Here is a 20044-nt window from a genome sequence, read left to right on the forward strand (position 1 = left end):
CCGCAGGCCCAATGACTTCAGTATCAAAGCAGGGTGCAAGTTGGGAAGAGCGTTTTATTCTTCAAGTAACACAAACTTAAGCTGTGACTTGGTGCCATAATAAATAATAGAAGTAGGGATTGTTGAAGTACCCCTGATAATTGCAGTAAGAAGTAGAATATGAGGCCATGCAATGAAGGGTCTTTAATGACACGATTAATAACTGCAGAGGAGTAACAACACATTGTGATTGTTGCTATTAATAGTAGCAGTGGTAGTAGTAGTAGTGGCAAAAGCAGTAATAGGAGGAAAGATGTGGGGATAGTGGTGCGCGATCTAGAGAGAAAGTAACATCCTTCTCTTGGACAATAGTAGTAGTAACTGTCGTTGTGGGAGCTATTTATCACCGAGTTCCCAGCGATGTCTCAGCAGTTTGGATTGATGCAGCCAGGTGAGGCTTGGTACACATCTGATATTCAACATAAAGGACCATGAAACCCTGAATCTGACAGAGCCATATTTATCACAATCTGATCAAAGAGGACTAGTATAAGAACGGTATTCCCAAAAGCTTTTTCAAGTTTCATGGGATGCATCAAGGGCATTCTGCACATTTTTGCAGAGCAAAAACAACTCGATGGATTTGTTCTCAACTTGTACAGCCTGAAATTGCTCCATCGACTGATTACAGTCGTTTGTGTGTTATTGCACACTTTGATAAGTCATTGAACCACATCAACAGTAAATCTACATTTTAAACTCGGTCCTGTTGTTTTGATTGGTGACAGATCACCTCTTTTTAAAAGGCTGGGATCAAAACACTGTTAAGAAAAGCAGTAAGCAACGGTCTTAGGTGTTATGTACACAAGAATGTTAAGTTTCAATCAAGCAAACAAAGTGAGAAAAACATTTGCAAGAAAACAAAACATTCCTTCAAGCAGTGTGTGTCTAGGAAACAGACATGCGTCTGATTAGCGGTGGATTGTAAAGGTTTTTGAAGTGACAAAACTATGTAAACAGACTAGTTCAAAGATACACACAGCTAAACAAAGTCGTGCCAATCAACTGAGTTTACACCATCAGATCTGCCTTTTATTTAGCACATGCATCAGGTTTACAATACAACATAAATCTAATAACAAAGCTTGACCCAACTGAATAATACCGGCCGTGAGGGATCACGAGCTTGGAGCCAGTCCCAAGTGCACAAGTAAAATAAATTTATCTAGCGCTTTTCACAGCTAAAAATCACTAAGTGCTCCTCAAATATACAACAAGATTTATCCCAGCTTGGATAAGTGGATAGCTCTTCACAGCACAGTAATAGCACGGCAATAGGATGAAATTAGCCTGGTATCTACGTGTAATAGTGTAAGTATAACAGAATGGTAATTGTGGTAATTAGGTGATATTTTCATCCCATTACCATGTCATTACTGAGCTGATAAATGCACAGGTCTGTGTCAGGAAGGGCATCATCTAGAATATAACCTGTTCCACATCTGTACCACACTAGGAGCCAAAATTTGACAATAAGGAGAACCCAGAAATAAAAAAGCCAAAGGAGGACCATAACATTTTACGACGATAACAAAATATGGAGTTATGGAGAAACTTGGAATACTCAAGTGGTCATTCCTAGTCTGATGTACGGCAAGTGCATTAATCATGTGCAGAGGATAACCATATGCAAGTGTACAAACTTAAGTGCCAAATAAGCTATAGTGTATTGGCTGAACATGGGCCAACTTCCCCTTGGAAACATAAATAAACTCCCCCAGCCTTGTATCCTGCCCACAGCATTGCATCACACGCTGAAGCTAATTATCTGATTTCTGCCATACAAATGAACGGTTTCCCCTGGACGCTTTTATGGCGGTAACACCCAGAATATGATTACAATAAAACCAAAAGCCGTACAGTGAGAATGAGATCGGCCGATGGCTTGAGGAAAATATTTTGTTTTTATGGAGCAATTATCACCTAAACGAGTTGGCGGCAGCAGAGTCCTAACGATAACAGTTAACAGTGTTGACTTTATAACAACACTATGGACACACTGTGGCCCGGTGCAATGAGTGCAGCGTGAGACTTGTTTATTGGCAGCTGTATGGAAACGAATGTTAGGGAGGCTATTTAAAGATTTAAGGATTTGTTAGCATGAGATATGTGGTCATAGGCTCAACTGGCCAAAGGTTTGACATTGTTCATTTAATACAGTAGATTACTATACACTGTTAATTAAGACAGAGCAGACACAGAAACAGATGTGGTTACACTTTTTCTTCTATGGGTCACAAAACAATAGAGGTTAAATCCCTGTGTAGGCTCTCAGTCGTCCATAGTATTGATATGTCTATAATTTTAGTCTGCTTTCATTTTCTTTTTTATTATGTATGTATAATTGTGTCCTTCAAAGTTTTCTATTCATTGTACTGTATACAGTACAAGACGCCTCTAGTTACTATTACTTGATTGAACATGTCTATTTTGCACCAACTGAGTGTTTCTTGAGAGCTGGACTGGGTTGGTTGAGTTACAGGAGATATGTTCTTAACCTGAGCTTAGACGAGTTGATGCGTACCTGTCTGGTCTTTGCGTGTGCGCTCAGTCATGCAAAAAGACCAAAGATGTTTGTATGTAGCATTTAGTCTCTCCTCTTCTCCTCTATTTAAATAGGGGAAAACGTGGAAGAGCTTGGTCGTTTCTTACTTCACCCCTGTTTGGCCCCATAGAGGAGAGGAGGAGAGGCTAAATCCTAACAACATCTTTGGTCTTTTTGCATGGCTGAGGGCACGCACAAAGATCAGACAGGTACGCATCGACTCGTCTAAGCTCAGGTAAGAACATGTCTCAGTATGTAAATACGGTGGCCGGTTCCTTTAAGGACGTTTCGCTTCTATCTTTGGAAGCTTTTTCCCGCCCTACTAGTCAAAATGTAAGAACAACACTTATTTAAACTTTGGCCACTCCAAAGAGGAATACAATTTTGTTTACAGTTTTCATTCATTAATCAGAAATGTACGAGAAAACCCATCCACAGTGATTAACACCCACTTAGTATGACACAGTGTAAGGGTATTGCATCAATCGTTTTGGCTTTATAAGTGTCGGTGTGAAAGTAAAGGTTTTCAAAATAGTCATCACTTTATTGAACTTAAACAGCCGCTTCTGTGGCATAGACAATCTGAATAATAGATGAGATCTCACATTTTTAAGTTGGTACAGCATCTACAGAGTTAAGAACTGAAGAGAAAGAACCTTACTCTTGTTAGAGCGGGAGACTGAAGCGATAAGACACGCACAGTGCAAAGTGTGGGGAAGTCTGCTCTGAGTTAGCGTGCATCTGTTCCCCACACGTCTCTATTCCAGCCCTTTCATTTCTTCAAAACGCTGTAAAAACTCACACTTAGCCACCCCGGCCTATTATATAAAAGCTAAAGCTATAATGACACAATGGGTAGCGCCGCCTTAGCTGTTGCCTTATTACCCGCATGTGACTGTGGCTAAGGGTGGTTTCGCTGCATCTCTCTCTCTCCCCAGAGCTTATCACGCAACGTCAAACAAAACTGTGGAAGCTACTGTAACACGTAAATATTTAGCCCCATTGTATAAATCCTCTAAATCGTGCTCAATTGTTGTGCGGTTAGGCGATCCTCTATCCATGTTTGTGCTTTCACAAGTGCCCCGAGAGGAGAGCAAAGTGATACAGTGCGATCCTAATTGGGGTATCGCTTTTTTGTCAAGAGATGGATTGCGTCTTGTCCTACTAAGCTGAAGGTGGTTTGGACAATGGGCAGCGAGAATGCGGCAGGGTAATTGATGGGTGTAAGGCGATCTTAATTGTTGGCTGATGGATTGAGGGAGGACACTTACAGAGGTAGATACATGAGATGACGACTCGCATTCCTGCACCCGTCCCGCCACCAAGTCCACCCCCGGCAATGGGGCTGCTCCACGCAACACAGAGGAGAGGAAAAACACTATGAGCGCTGCATAATACAATGTACATCAGAAAAATCTGGGGGAAATAATTACGTGGGAACTGGGGTGATGAAGCAAAAAAAAAAAATGTGGCATGTGTGCTGTGACCTAACCATGAGGCTATTGTGCAGCATATCATGTTGGTAATGTTAAAAAAAAACATCTTCAGATCTTAAAGGTGCATTATGCAACTTTTTATATGAAAACAAAAAGTTGATATTTGTGTGTATTTGACCTTGTAGTGACCCAGCAGCTGTATGAGTGGTCAACTTGATTCCTTTACTTTCCATCACAGTGGTGTCAAGGATTCTTCAGGATCAAAACAATTTATCCTGGAGCGTTGTAGAGACCACCTTGAATGGAAGTAAAGGTGCCATGGTAACCACTCATACAGCCTCTGAGTCACTATATGCACAAATCTCATGCATAATGCACCTTTAACATTCTAATTGTACGCAATTTTGTAGAAATCACAATTGGGCCTTTTTGCTGTTAGAAGCAGAAAGGCTAATATGCATTTTTCAGGCTTTAACAAGTACTTCAGGTGACTTAGCTTCGGCTTTTTATAGTAAAAACGAAAATATTGTGTTTCTAAAATACTCCCAGGACGTAGGATGTTATCAAATGTAGCAGTACAAAATGCCAGCAGAGGGCCCAAAGCTTCTTCAGATGCTCCATTCACAAAGGAAGAAAGCAAAATATGCATAAAAACCATAGTCACTGGCATAAGCATGGAGATGAATTGGTTTGGTGAAAGTGTCTGGACTTTTACCCCAAAATATGCATTTCTCGGCATGAGGTTTATCAGAGTGTGGGCTGGCATTTTGACTGCATAAGAAGGAGATGGACTGCAGGATTACTGAAATGTGCACATGAAACAAAAAAAATCTATGCATGTTTTTTTGATGAGGATACAACATCGCAACATTGTTAAAATCTCAAAACGGTGATTTTGCACAATAGAGGTCTCTGCAGATTTTCCATAAAAGCCGCTCTTGTGTGATATTACCGGTCTTTACGTCAGTATCCATCAAAAGAATCCCGCGGATGGAGCAATATAACAGGTAACAGGTGACTCGTGTGGGGTGAAAATTAGCCTGTGTGGTCCATAGTCTCATTATGTGAATCGGAATAGTCCAGACATTGCCTGTTGAAACTCTATTCAATAACACAGCTATATTTATCACATGGCTATGGCTGTCTAATATCGTGTGAATATCATATGAAAGCAATAAAAAGTGTGGAGAAGAGTGCGTTCGGCGTTGAAACTCACAGGAGATGTCAGGTACAGCTTGTTCCAATATGTGCGCCCGGTGATCCTCCTCAGCTTTGTCGGATAAGGAGTCGCCCTGCAGCCTGGAGACACGCATGCACAATTGTTAGCATTGTGAAAACACAGCATCGCAAGCCACAACACAGCACCGCTTGTTTGGGAACTGGACAGGAGAAGAGATGCTCTATCATATGCAAGGAGGAAGAGTTTCACAGATGCACGAGTCAGTGTGGATTGCAGTGCGGTGTAGAAAATTGAACAGAGAGAGAGTTTTTCATTGAGTTAAACAGAAGGAACAACAAACTGAAGATTCACAAACCCCTAGTCGCTTAAATGTTGCAGGTTGAAGGTTTGGGTATTGGTAAGGATCCATGGATTGTGTTAAATTAATACTAAATGGTTTGGGTACAATACAGAAAAAGAACTTTTGATTCAATGAAATGCTCTTTCCAGCCTGGGAATTGAACCCTGGACCTTTGCTGCGACCATTGACAAACTTTCCACTCTGGATTTGTGTCTTTTTCATCCAGTCACCACCAGCCGTAGCCCAAAGCTGACTGATCCATATGATACTAATGCGTGTCTAAACATATGGTGAGAAATTGTGTGCAGACCTCTCTCAGAAACATCTCTCCGCATACTGAAAACCACAGCGCTGTGCTTATAGGCCCAGTTTCCAGTTCCTGACAGTTCCAAACCCCTATAGATGTTTTGGAAACTAAGTCGGTCTCAGACACTTGTACAACAACACCTCAGCGCTCAAATAGGTTTTTTTCCACCAAGCAAGCTCTGTTCAGCTAGACTCGCTTATAACCCCGCTCTTCTTCACCGAACTCCAGCAGGTTTCTATAGCAGAAAACGAAGGCTTGCATCAATCAAATACTATTTATATATCAAAAAAGGATCAGAGGATTTTCTCCATCTTCATACATACAGTATCGCTCCTCATCTCCTTTCTTTAATGGTAGCCCCAAACTGCCCAAGATGACTATCACACAGCCTTGCCTTTTTCAGTGGTTAAAAGCCCCTCTCGGCCACGGCTATTCTCTCAGAGCATTCCTGATATGAAAGCAATTAATGTAATGAGTAGAACAAGCCCCAAAGGGAAGTCTTTTTTTTTTTTTTTTTTTACTTTTGCTTTCGTACAGCGCTGCTCCTCCGGACTCTGGGCGGCATCTGGGTAAAAGCCTGTATATTGGGTGGTTTTGTGGCCAGAAGTGCAAGAAGCAACAAAAGGAAACGACCACAGCCAGAGCCCTGCAGACGAGAGACGTGGGCCACAACACTCCGGCCACACTGCACTTTACACTTGGGCTAAGCAGCGGTGAGCCAGAGGAGGAAGAGCGTTTCCGGAGCTGCCACTGCCGCTTAGGAGGCTGCAGCGGACTGTTTTGGTGATGTGGACAGCTGTTTGGACAGCAACACAAAGAAACCAACAACAACCGCAAGAAGACCAATTCAAAGCAGGCCAGCAATGGAAAGTACAAGCTGCCACGCAAAGTTTAAACGGCGGGAGGGGAGAACAAATTGACGACGCCAAAGTCAGGATTGGGAATAGTACAGAGAGTTCAGTGTTCAATGTTTTGAATGTAAGTATATTTCATGTGCAAGTCTTGAGGAAAACATGGCATATGGCCTTTTTGTGATCGAGTACACAGCAGAGGAAGCAATATATAGCAATGTCTGATCACATACCGTATTGAGAACAGACCTAAAAATACAGTGGGAATATTTCACATAGAAATTAAGATGCAACAATATTTTCAACTATGGAGGATACTCATGTTGTGAATGCAAAACTTGACAAAAACAATATGTTTATATTTTAGTTTGTCTTTTAGTAGTTATGGCCTTGATTCAAGCATTTGGATTAGTCAGCTTATCAGACCCTGCTGGAAGTGAATAACTCATCATTAGGAAATTGTCGCCTTCACGCTGTGAGTGTGAACACTTGCATCACCGCTCCTCTCATCTGCGTCGTGTGATTGTTGGTTTTATTGGCCGCGCAGCACGGCACTCACTCTGGAAACATGACTTCAGAACGAAAGCGCTGCTGACTGGACCCGGCTGACCTGTAGCAGCTTGCACAGTGAACCCTGTCTGTCTGTGCTGGAGCTGGGGCGAGGGTATGTGAGGAATGCCTGTCCGTCCTGAGGCTGTGTTCCCACTCGGTGCTATTGTTAAAGCCGCTACGTGATAGAAAGATACTGCGTTATGTGTCCAAGTCATAATTTATATCTAACTTATATGCTTTCCTTTCAGAGACCAATGAAAGACAAGGTGCAGGGGAGCATATGCGCACCAGCCCTATACATGTAACATGAGTGGATGGTTTGTTGGAGAGCTGCTGGAGGTAATGTCCGAGTTTATGTCTGTGGGGTCTTTTTTCAAATATTTGCTTATATGTATTGACACTGCAGCTCATTAAAAAAGTAAGGTACAGCTGATCCCACCTCACAGGTAAATAATAAAGCACACAACGTAAAAACAATACACATCTGGCATCTGTATTTGTATCTGTGCTATAGTGTAGCGCAGTGTCCCATCCAGGGAAATGTATGAATCTACGCAATATTGTGATAAAAGGTATAACTTTAGCTTTAAACCAATCTTGAGAGTTCTGCCTCCACGATCTGGCCCCGGATGAAGCAGAAGACAAAGGATGGATGGATAGCTTTACACTTTTTTATTAAATAGGCCGAGGAGTTTTAGTTGTCAGCGTTCTTAATATCATCAGCACCCTCGAGGTATAGGTTTATGCGTAGTATAAATAAAAGAGATGAAATGCAGATAAAGATAAATGCATTTTCCCTGTCACTGAAATTATGTGACAAATCTGACCAGTAAATCCTGTCTGTACAGCCCAGCAAATGTCGCCCCACTTTCCTTTCATTTCTGTGATCTGTTTATGACCCCGAACAAGAAGAAAGAGCTGTGTGTCCATCACCAATAAAACTGGGGAAGATTTGGTGGTCAGGTTCAAGAGGACAGTGCAAGAATTTGTCCTGAAAAAGAGGAAGAAGAAAGAGAGAAGGGGAACAGATGTCTGACATTTCATTTGGAGAAAAGAAAAATCCAAACCATGGGCCAAGAAACCAGCCTCCACATACAGATGCAAGAATTTGTATGCCTCAGATCTAACAACTAGGAGACACAATACTTTGAAAAAATGAGGGCTACAAGAAAAGAGAAAATCAAATCAAAATCACATTGCTTGTCAGAAAACTCTCCATTAGATATTTTCCAAAATCGATCAGCTTTAACAACAATGTCATTGATCTAAAACCTAGAGAAAGGACAGCTTCCTCCCGACGGATCTACGTATAAACTGATAAGGATGCAATGAAAGAAGAGACGGAAACAAGCAAATTCCTGAGCCCAAACAAAGATTACACGGGAGGGGAGTGTGTGGCGTGGCGTCTCATCAAAATCATACCTCTTTATCTGCGACTGGCATCAGGGAGAGCTCTGCCCACACCTGCCTCAACTGTATCATGAGGAGAAATGTAAAAACGAGAGCAACATGGAGGAGTTTTTTGTACGGATATGTTTGACAAGAGGAAAACTGATAAACAATATGAGCCACACGGACAAATCTGAACAATTTTTCTCTTAGATGGGATAATGTTACATACAGAGGTGTAGCTTGCCATTAGCCAAGGCAGGCAGCTGCTTGGGGCCCCCAACAGTCAAGGGCCACCATGAACTGGCCCATCTTATAATATAAAGCGCAATCGCCCTGCTGTTTCCAACACACTGTGCGGTCTACAGAATGAGGGGCTAGGGGTTAGGGATTTGGGTAGACGTTTGGGCACAGCCATTGGTTTAATTCTTTGTAATAACTCATACGCTCAGAATATCAAATGCCTTGATATACACAGTCTTCTTCATGATTTTGGTGCTGCAGTTAGAGCTCGTCTCCACAAAAGTTCTCTTGCGCTCTTTATACCCCTCCTGCCGCATGCTTAAAGGGGGGGTATTATGCAAAAATGACTTTTTCAAGCTTTACATCATGTTATTAAGTCATTCCCTCATTAAAACCATGCCTGAAGTGTTGCCTTGGCACATTCACGTATTTTCGAGTAATCTGTAGAAACTCTGATGGCGGCCATTTTAGGGATAAAACGCCTGAGTCCTTCAGGAAACGACCTCGACCTCCAGGATACGCCTCCGACCTTTCGTCACCAGCCGAGTAACCAACCACTGCTCCTCAGCAGAACCCCCTCCCCGCAGTGTCCAGCCCTAAGATGTAAACAGAGTCATCATGGAGGATTAGCTTCATGTGTTGTGAACCGGAGTTACAGCAGACTTTTACAAAGACACACATCAGTGTTTCTGTTACCGAAACACCCAGGATTAAAACCGGTGACAAGAACACTTATTTCAGTGTCTGGTTCTGCGCTGGGCCTTGATGATGCACAGAGCCTCCGGAGAAAGCTAATGCTAAGCTAAACCTCGAGTCATCACGTGAAAACGAGAAATATGCACAAATAAAGTCAATAAAACCACCACACACATAAAGAACCGTTTAACAATGATCACACACGGAGCCTGGCTTGTTGATTTGGAAGTTTATTGCTCACATTTCATCTACAATGGGTCATAGCCGTGTGGCTTTCTCCCGGAGCTAACAAGCTAGCCGCGACAAGCTAACGGGAAAATTCACTGAATACAAGCAGCATATTATGCATTGAAAACGTCACTAAAACAGGCAACTGCTTGAAGCAGCCTTTATGGTGATCACACACGGAGCCTGGCTTGTTGATTTCGTAGTTTACTGCTCACATTTCATCTACAGTGAGTCGTGGCCGAGTGGTTTTCTCCCGGAGCTAAGGCACTATTAGCCGCGACAGGCTAACAACCTTCACCTTCACAACATTCATTGAAAACAGGCAGCATACTGTGCACAGATAACGTCAATAAAGCAGCAACTACTCGAAGCAGCCTTTACGATGATCACACAATGAGCCTGGCTTTACACATTTATGGTTTATTGCAGACTTTTCATCAACAATGAACTGTAGTCGATTATAACAAGCTAACGGGTAACCTCGAAAAACCATTGTCCACCTGCACAGATAATGTCCGTCTTTTGAATCGTATGGGCTCCTGCAGATCCTGGTGTCGTCCATGGGGGTATAGTTAGAGATCCATAGGGCATGGCAGATGCAAAGAGAAGCCTCCAAACAGCAGTTATTTTTCAGGCAAGAGCCCCTTCCAAGCGTCCGGTGTGGAAGGTTCGTCTCCAAATAATATCCGGTGTGGCCATTGTTCACAAAGTGATAAACAGTAGCTCCTTTCCAACAATAAAAATTAAAATGCACCGATCGTAGTTTCAATACTTGAGACAACGAGCGCAGTGTTGTTGTGATGCCACAGACAGCGTGTGGAGGGGGCGTGTCGGAAAGGGTCAGAGGTTCTTAAAGAGACAGAGGCCTATTTCAAGTCATCCGCTACCGCCATTTTGAAAGAGCAATTTTATACAAGGCAGTTATTCTAATTTACTGCATTGACAGACCAACAGAAGGTTTCGTCATCATTGTAGTGTGCTATAGACTGGTGCTATGTGGCTGAAAAAAGCATAATACCCCCTCTTTAAGTAAGTCATGGTTCCCTAATGACATACATTTTACTCATGGCTCCTCCACATGATGTTTCTAATAGTGAAACCAGTTTATTGTAACACTCATCATGACCTAAATAACCTCATCCTTCTGTTCTGAGGGAAACTTATGCAGAGAACTGCATTATGGGAGTTGTCAGGTGACCAGCTCCTGCCCACGTCACGTCCTCTCTTCCAGTTTGCAGTACACAGGTCTACCACCAGAGGGCCCCCTAACGACACCCTTTAGCCACTGTTCCACAATGCTTGCTTTGTTGTGGGCAGTTCCTCCTCAGATGATACAGATCTCGTCATTACATTTTTGCAAGCCACAATGAGGACAAATGTGGACGAATGCTGCCCTCTGGTGGGGGTTATGGAATCATTCAGAGGTGCCAAGGCTAATAAAACAGAAAAGAAACAGCTAAAACGTGCACTATGAAAGTAAGCAACTTGCAAATATTATGCTAACACCAGCTAAAGTTGCGCTAAATGCTAATACCAGCAAAATTCCCTTTTAGAACAGGGGTATGATGTTGTTGAATATTAAATCCATATGATCTGAGTGAAATAGTGAGGCCAGCAGTCTGTTCACGTCACATTAGTCACGGTTTAGCGCACTTTGGCCACAGATAGAGGTTGGCCCCAAAACTTATACCTGGTCAGACCAGTTTGGCACTGGCCTCCGCTGTGGAAAAGCTCGGGTTGACCAGGCATTGGGCTGAGTCACGCCTGCCTGTGTAAAGGGCCCCTTTTTTGCTACACCACTGGTTACACAATAGGCAATGTATAACACTGTTTTCCCACTTCAGTTCAGTGTGTCTTATGTTATTATAGAACAATGACTTGACTTTTAGGACATGGACGAGCTTTATAAATCTGATAAATATATGGAAATATCACATCTCAAGGTGGCTGATGAAATAAAGCGCAACTCAAGTGTTTGCACATGTGGACAATCACGTGTCAAGATGCTCCAGGCACTTTGGAATGGACAGTAGGGCTGAACAATTTTGGAAAAGTATCTAATTGTGGAATTGTGATTAGATTTGAGCTTATAAAATCAAGATTCACATCCACAGTGCAAACTGAAATTTGAAACACAGGGATATTGAGTGAGAAAGACATATTATTGACAGTTTGAGTGTGTAAAAATTTGGTGATGATAAATCTGTTTATTTGATTGGGACAAGAGGGGCTAATCTACTGGGAAGGAGACCCAGATGAAGGCCAAAGGGAAGAATTATGACGGGAGTGGAGCTCATAAAGAAGATGATGTGTAGAGGCTAAGAATATACAGCATGTACAGTGACAAGCCCTGAGGTCACAATGCAAGAGATATGTTTTTCACGTTGTAAGACATCGACGCTTGCACTTCTTTCCATTACTAATTGCCCTAGTAGAAATTCTAGTAATGCAGTGCAAACCCCAAAACAGGAGGCTGATGACTTTGAATAACAATTAACCTGACAGTGACAAGACACAACACGCCGTGAGTTTCATTGATATCCCGAGAAAGTCTTTACCCGCTGAGTCACCCTGTGAACCTCCCCCTGACACCACTCCTGGCTTGATGAGACACAGCGGACACGTGCAGGGGCGAACATTTACCTGGCACACCTGGAGCAGATGTTGAGCGTGACTTTGGCCTGCGGTTCGGCCTGATACGAGCCGCGTCCCTGGCTGAACTTGCTGCCGGTCAGAGCCAGCACCGTGACGCCCTCCATGCGCAGGTCGTCCAGGTCCTCTGGGCGGGGGAGGGTCCCGAGAATCACACACACAGAAAGAAACACAAGAAGGGTGTCATTAATCATGCTGTGTCAGTGGGATACTTGGTGCTGAAAGTCTAGTTAGAGCCAGTGAAGCAGCAGACAGCAGCAACACATTCTCAGGCATCCTCCCGTACTGAGAGACGACATGACAACAATTGATTAGTGGGGTTGGAGTCACATGACTTTTCACTGTTATGGCTGTAGAGGACTTGGGGATGGGCGATAAGGAAAATAATCGCTTTATATTAAGGGGTGCTCGTTGAGTATCAGTAAGGTATGAGTAAGCATTAGCAATTAATATGCCATGATATTAATAATCTGCTCATTATATTATTATCAACTACCATGCTAATAGACCATGAATAATATGCCTACCTTAACCCTAACCCTAACCCTAACCCTAACCCTAACCCTAACCCTAACCCTAACCCTAACCCTAACCCTAACCCTAACCATAACCATAACCATAACCATAACCATAACCATAACCTAACCCACATTACCAATGCTTGTACCTAATTAATACTTAACAAACACTCCTTAAAGGTGCATTATGCAACTTTTTATGTGAAATAAAGGAGGATATTTCTGTGTACTTGACCTTGTAGTGACCAGCATGTCCAGTATGAGTGGTCAGCATGGCGCCTTTACTTTCCATCACAGTGCTCTCTAGGACGCTCCAGGACAAATTGTTTGGTAGGTTTTCCCCGTGACGGGCCATCTCACCAGAAAACCTACAAAACAATTGATCCTGGAGAGTTGCAGAGGCTGCCATGATTGGAAGTAAAGGCGCCATACTGACCAGTTCTACTACAGCCACTGGGTCACTACAAGGTCAAGCACGCACAAGCTTTTTGGATAAAAGTTGCATAATGCACCAAAAAAAATATTATTTTTTACTTCAAAATACAATTGTATTTATTATAAAAACTAATAAATGGCTTTTCCTAACATTGTTCATGAGGAAGACATTTCAAAATAAACCCCCAGCTGCAACACAAACTGAATACTTTCCACTCCACTACCATTTAACACAAAACAGTTCCCATTTGATTCCACCAAAGTTCAAATTTCTCTCCAAAGACAGAGCTTTTACTTCCACAGGAGACAGTAGACCTTTCATTTCAAATCCACCATGCTGATAGTTAATACAGACCATAGATTCGATCATGATTTGATTCAAACTTTGTTTAAAAGCACAGCCCGAGAACTACAATGTTATGCCCTAGTCTTTCTTGAAACCCGTGGATAGGCACATATGTTTAATTCAAATAAAATAAATAAATAGAGTTAGAATTATATATTTTTTTTTTTTCTGTCATACATTAATGGGCAAAATCATGAGAGAAAAACAGGAAGAAAAAGCATCTGTGGGTAACTTGACCTCAATCTGACTGATCAGGTTCAACATTGTGGATTGAAAACACCATATATTTGATACGAAATACTGGCTCCTGCCTCCACAATCACGTTCTGGTATCTGAAAACAACCAATTTGACCTCCCATGTGAGTTTTAATCAGCGACTTCAGTTTCCAGCAAAGGGAATGGCGCTGCTGACAGCCCATCATCATCTCAGCGAAGCAACAGGAAGGGCGCGTTAGCCAGAACAGAGGCCAAAGGGACACAGAACAATGGCAGCAAATGAGTGGCAGTGCTTTAGATGAAGTGCTGGGAAGTTTTTGGTTTCGTCTGATCTCGGCCTGTGAGCTGGAGAGGTCTCAGAGCGCCCATCCACCCACACACAGATCCACTAAAGAAGAACATATGCAGGAGACACGCCAGTATTGTTCGTCCTAACCCCGCGCACTCTGTTTGTCTGTAGAAGTTACACGGAAACACATGCTCGTATACAGGTGCAAAAGGGGGGAGAATAAACATGTTCTGCCTATCATTTCAGACAATAGATAGTGTTCACAATACCATTGTTGGGAGATTAAACGCAAAACAGAGGCAAAGTGGGTAGCATTGTCGTCTCAGAAGTTTACATCCAGTTCTGTGCATAGAGCGGGTGCGTCATACTTTTTATCCTGTAAGCTAATTTTTATAAAACAAAATCAGCAGAGCTACTTACAGGTGTGCTTTGAAGATACTTGGGACTTTTTCAAAATATTTGTCTTCAGTGGGCCTCTAGCTCAAATATTTGGTGCACACAGAGAAAAGGCATCTGTAAAAGTGAGTTGTTTCACCTAAAGAGTAAATAAATCTAACTCATCACTATCTACAGTAGAGTTACTTGGAAAGTGGTGGGGAGGTAGTGGTAACTCCACAGCTACTGGTTTGCATTTTTACCTTGTATTGGAGTATAAATTCTGGAAATCAACTCAAAGGTGCACTAGGCAACTTTTTACAAAAAGTTGATGTAAGTGCGTTTTCGACCTTCCAGTGACCCAGTGGCTGTATGGCTGGTTAGCTTAGTGCCTTTACTTTCCATCCCAATGGCTCCTTTGCTTCAGGATCAATTTTACTTCAGTTTTTTAAAGATTTCTGGTCGGTTTTCAGAATGGAAAGCCTATGTAACCATGGATACGGTTCAATCAGCAGGGAACCTAAAAAAACAACTGGTCCTGTAGCGTCCTACAGGGCACGAGGATGGTAAATAAAGGCACTATGTTAACCACCCAAGCATCCGCATTACGTATTCATATCAACTTTTGTTTTTACAAAAAAATGTTGCATATTGCACCTTTAAGTCATGCACAATAGGCTAAGCTTCCATCCAGGAGCTCCTGACCAAGATTCTGCAGATAGACCTGACCTCTTTCCAGGGTGAGTGATTATATACATTTTCAAATAATAATAATGATAATAATAATAATCAAGTCTACCTTATGATATGATAGAATGCTGTGTTCTTTTACACCAACCCCAAAAAATGCATACTTGGCACTTTATCAGATGTGGTTATGAATATCCCAAGACAAGAGAGAAATTATATTGGATAAATGCGCCCGAAGTAAAAGACAGTTATGTAAAATACATTACTGGAAAATGAATAATTTTTCAGCCTGATCCGCTGAGGACTCGCTGCTGCACCTCCGGGGGCCATGCATCCTGACAAATGTCTGGCTCCGCTCCCCTCGCTGGAGTACATGACGGCCTGTGTGTGCAAGTGTCTTGTAATCCAACACTAACTCTGATACTTTCGCTTTGAGATCACGTTTCGCTGCTTGCGTTTGGTTTAGGAAAAAAGAGAAACAGTCTCACACCTTGAAAGGAGAGAAGGATTGACTAATGAGCGGGATTATATTCGCTGACAAACGCTCATGAGAGGCTTCAGTCAGAGCGGCACTGGGCCAGGACGCCTCACCGGTCTGCTGTCTCCTGTAGGGTAACTGTAAACGGGATGGAGACAGAGTGTGACAACAACTAATTTACTTTTAACACGGAACAGGTCTGCTTTATGTTTAATTTACAGCATTCTTTATATTAATTGAAGTTAACAATTTGCATCATACCCCTTTGTTGTGTTATAACTTCAAAGTGCTATGATAACCTGTATACAATGACACTTGCTAGCCTCGGTCTGCTCTGCATAGTACTCAGTGTTGCTTTGAAAGGGACAGATAGGTTCCAGTACTAGCCTTTAGCGGCTGATATTAAATGTCCCATTCATCACAGCATGTACGGGACAGGGAAGGGGACACTCAGAGCCACCAGCGTTTCGGGCTATTTACTGTCGTGGGAACCGCTCTCCAGCCCAGGCCTTCACCTTGTCTCGCTCTGTCCCTCTCCCCTCTCTATCTGGAGACCAAGTTATTCGGCATGCCAGATTTTCTTTGGGTCATAACATGAGAGCAAATCATTATGTGACACTTGGAAACGTTCCCTGTTCCTCTTTTCAGCGAATGTTGAAACGAACAGCAACGTTCGCCCCCAGACCCTGATAGAGAACATGACCTCAGTGTACACAGCTGCCTGACACCTTAGCTCCTTTATTGTCTCCTCCACTTGTCACTCAATACACAAGGGTAGAGCTAATCCATGAGACAAAGGCCACAGGCTGACGTCTGCACAGAGAGCAGAGCCAAAGTGGATGAGACAGTGACACAGTAAAATGTAATGCCATTTGAAACATCATGAGACAACACTTTTGGGATGCCTCGAGCAGTTCTCATGACCCACTTCAATGCAAAAAACTTTCCACTGAGAAATTTGGATGTTATGTTTTATAAGGAAATTTGTCCTGTGCATTGACCCATCCCCAGGAGGACTCAATTCCAGATCCTTTGCAAGGTTTTGTGATCTTGCTAATATTTTGCCTGTTTTTTACAGGCTCCAGCCGAAATGGGGATCGAACCTGGGAACACCTTTGAGCAGTGAGGTGTGAGAATGTTATTCATTTCATAGGTACAGGACATAATTCCTTTTTGTGATAGACTCGTATTTATTTAGGTTTTCTTCCTGAACAAGGTGGGGCCTTTTGTCTGATAATCTTCCGGCTGCGTAATCCTGGCCAGACCAAGGTCAAGATCAGGAGACGGGGTGGTCCACAGTCACAAACAGGCTCCTCCACACAATGAGGGACGAGTCAAAAGCAGAGGCCAAATCTTCCTTTTAGATAATAAAGCAAACAAGCCTTTTTGATGAATGAAAGGGGCTGTATTTGCTCTAGTTTGGTCCTTTATACAACGTCTTACATAAACACATGATATAACCCGGTGCTTTTGAGTCCGTGGATAAAGTGCATCACAATAGACCTCCCTCCAGCACAATAATACCACCACCACCACCACCACCACGTCTGCACAGGGCATCTCCCACGAGGCCACTCTCCCCCGCGCCGGCATTCTAGACACAACAAACTATCCCGCTCCGGCCTGCTCTGTCATCCCATCACTTCTGCAAGAGTCGTGAGGGCAGCCATGCATGCTCCTCTGTGTCTGATAAACCCAATATACGGTCTTGAAGTAAGGGGGGGGGCAAGATGGAAACTATTCAAGCAATGCCATTTCGACAAAGAGCAAAGGAATTCTGCAATCGCTCAAAAGACAGAGAACAGCACCAGTAGTTGTAGGAGTGTTTGAGTGCCACTCTCTCCAAGTTTCCATGTAATTTGGAGTTGTTTAGATAGCGACGGACTGACTGGCTCTGCGCTTCTCATCACCGAGCCCCAAAAACAGAGAAGAAGAAGGCATAATTAGTGCATGGTATTCTTCACAAGGAGCTTAATATACACTCTCAGATGACGGTTTGACAGATGGGGCATGAGGCTTCACACGTGTACACTCACGGTGCTTATAGACCAAGAATCAACCCTTATATCCATAATTTCAGCTTTTGAATTGTTAAAGCAACACTGCGTAATGTTATACCCAGTGAATAGAAGAAAATACAAGCTTATATTTCTTTTACAAAATACCTACAATATGAAACAAGTGTCAATTCAGAGTCTTTTACCTAGATTTATTTTTGTATCTCTTTCTTTACACAACTGGAAGATGGAGTATTAGTGTATTCTTCTGTCCTTACTTCACACTCCTCTCGAACCCTTATCCCGTGGGAAGGTCCCATGGGATGACGGGTATGCCCTCTGAATTACAGTATGTGATCTACTGCGCCTCATCTCCGTGATCTAACTCATTTTCCAGCCCCGGAGCAGTGACGGCATCAGACCGCAAAACACAGTGGGTTTTAATTAATAGTCTGTAAACGGGGAGATGCCCGTCACTCCACCACATGTGCATATAATACGTATAGATAAAACGGCATACCGGGCCCAAAGACCCCACGCACACCCGCACACATACAGCCCCCACACATGTCTCTCGTTACGCTCACACACACTCACGCGCGCTGGTATCGGTGGTGGTTCGTCGTCCCACATTTGTTTGGCTTTGGAATTAAAACAATATTCAGACCAACAATTCAGAACTGGGTCTGGAGTAACACATGACACGCAGAGCATCAAAAGCCCGGGGTCTTATCGGAGCAACCTCTTCTTTTTTTTCTTTTTTTTCCCCCCCAAACCACAAATTTCACAGAGCTTACGCCGTCTCGGTGTTGGAGTGATGTGCAGATACGCTACAGCGAGAGGGATCATATGGGGATGAGGGAAAGTAAACCCAGTGACCTCAGAGTGTCCGCAGATTTTGTAATCAGTGTCAAATTTAGAACTTTTATCTCCATTTAAGCAATTTTTGATGAAGTTAAACCCTGTTCAGATGACAATGTGATCTACAGTTTAGAGGTTAGTATCAATAGGCCAGTTTTGACTAGTTTTTCAGCTACAATAAGTGCTAGTATTGCTGCCCTTATCACTGTCACTGCTATTCATTCATAAACTTTAACAATATACTCAAGAATAATAAAGCTACCACTATTTTTGTAGCTTTTATTGCTACTTTTTATGCTCTTTTACCTATAGTTTGTACTACTATCATGTTGCTACTATATAATGCTCATACTCCAGACCACTTGTGAGCATTTTCTGTTCATGTTGAGATTCTGGTTCAGTGATAAATGCTGTTGCTGCTTGTTTGTGATAAACACATAGATACAGCAGTCAGCAGCAATAGCTCAAATACACAGAGACCTCTAGTTAGGCTCTAAATACTTCATAAGACACTGAGGTGGCAATTAACTTGTCTTTTTGTCTCCTAACTCGTAATGAGTGAGACGAGAGCGCGAGCACACAGCGTTTAAAACGGAGCATTTTTCACTCCGGAGCACTGGGTCACACCACAATGTGTCCATTCATACATTATCTGTAGCCGGGAAAGAGTGATGTCATTCATGTAATCCATCCTTTACATCGGACGACCACAGCCACAACAGAACATTTTGTTTTTCTCCGTGCTAGAAAAGTGAAACTCGTGCATCTCACAGCTCTGACTAGAGTAATCTACCCCAGGGCCATGGGGTTTGTACTGCAGGGATTCCCTCAGGCTCTTCATTTAGACAGAACGAGTGTGTAATGAATGTGTTTTGAGTTATGTTCTAAGTAGATGAGAAAGATGCAAACATATATTTTTAAGTGTCTTATTTATGGTACAGCCACAACAGAATTAGATTTTGTATAAGATCACAATCATTCATGTACATTTGATTGTAGCAAATAAATGTGATTTGCTTTTCATCCCCTTTACAAAGTCTGCATGAATCCTTTTTGAAAATGTTTGCAAGGATGAAACATGCCTAGACAACTGAGAGCTTCTGCAAAGATGTTATCAAGTCTTGTAAAGAGTAAATGCATGTATTTAGAGTACACATTTTGAGTAACTGTATTCTGGTTCGCTTTCATCTGAGAGTATTTAGAATACAGTTACTTTCCAATTTTAAGGGAATACATCCCAGTAACAATCATTACATTTTAGCTCCATATTGCACAACATTATTAAGATCTGCTGCTCCATTTGCCAAGAGAGTTAAAGAGTTTCTAATTAACGGTAAGTGAGTTTATAACAGGCGTTCCAACAGTCATAGTCTTCATTTT

The 20044-nt window shown here is 42.5% G+C and overlaps 1 protein-coding gene across 2 annotated transcripts in view; it reads right to left on the bottom strand.

Moving 5' to 3' along the window:
• Positions 1-20044, bottom strand: part of cUnh8orf34 (chromosome Un C8orf34 homolog) — a 50699-nt gene that overhangs the window by 13463 nt on the left and 17192 nt on the right. Inside the window, exons 8-10 of one of the 2 annotated variants that reach the window (XM_079576606.1) lie at positions 12459-12585; positions 5237-5319; positions 3856-3929 (exon numbers count right to left, since the gene is read on the bottom strand). In XM_079576606.1, coding sequence (XP_079432732.1) covers positions 3856-3929; positions 5237-5319; positions 12459-12585 — 284 coding nt within the window. Of the gene's footprint in view, positions 1-3855; positions 3930-5236; positions 5320-12449; positions 12586-20044 lie in introns of both variants that reach the window. The other variant, XM_079576605.1, reaches the window with a different exon arrangement.

Source organism: Gobius niger (assembly GCF_951799975.1).
Source record: "Gobius niger genome assembly, chromosome: 18".
NCBI classification, from domain to species: domain Eukaryota; kingdom Metazoa; phylum Chordata; class Actinopteri; order Gobiiformes; family Gobiidae; genus Gobius; species Gobius niger.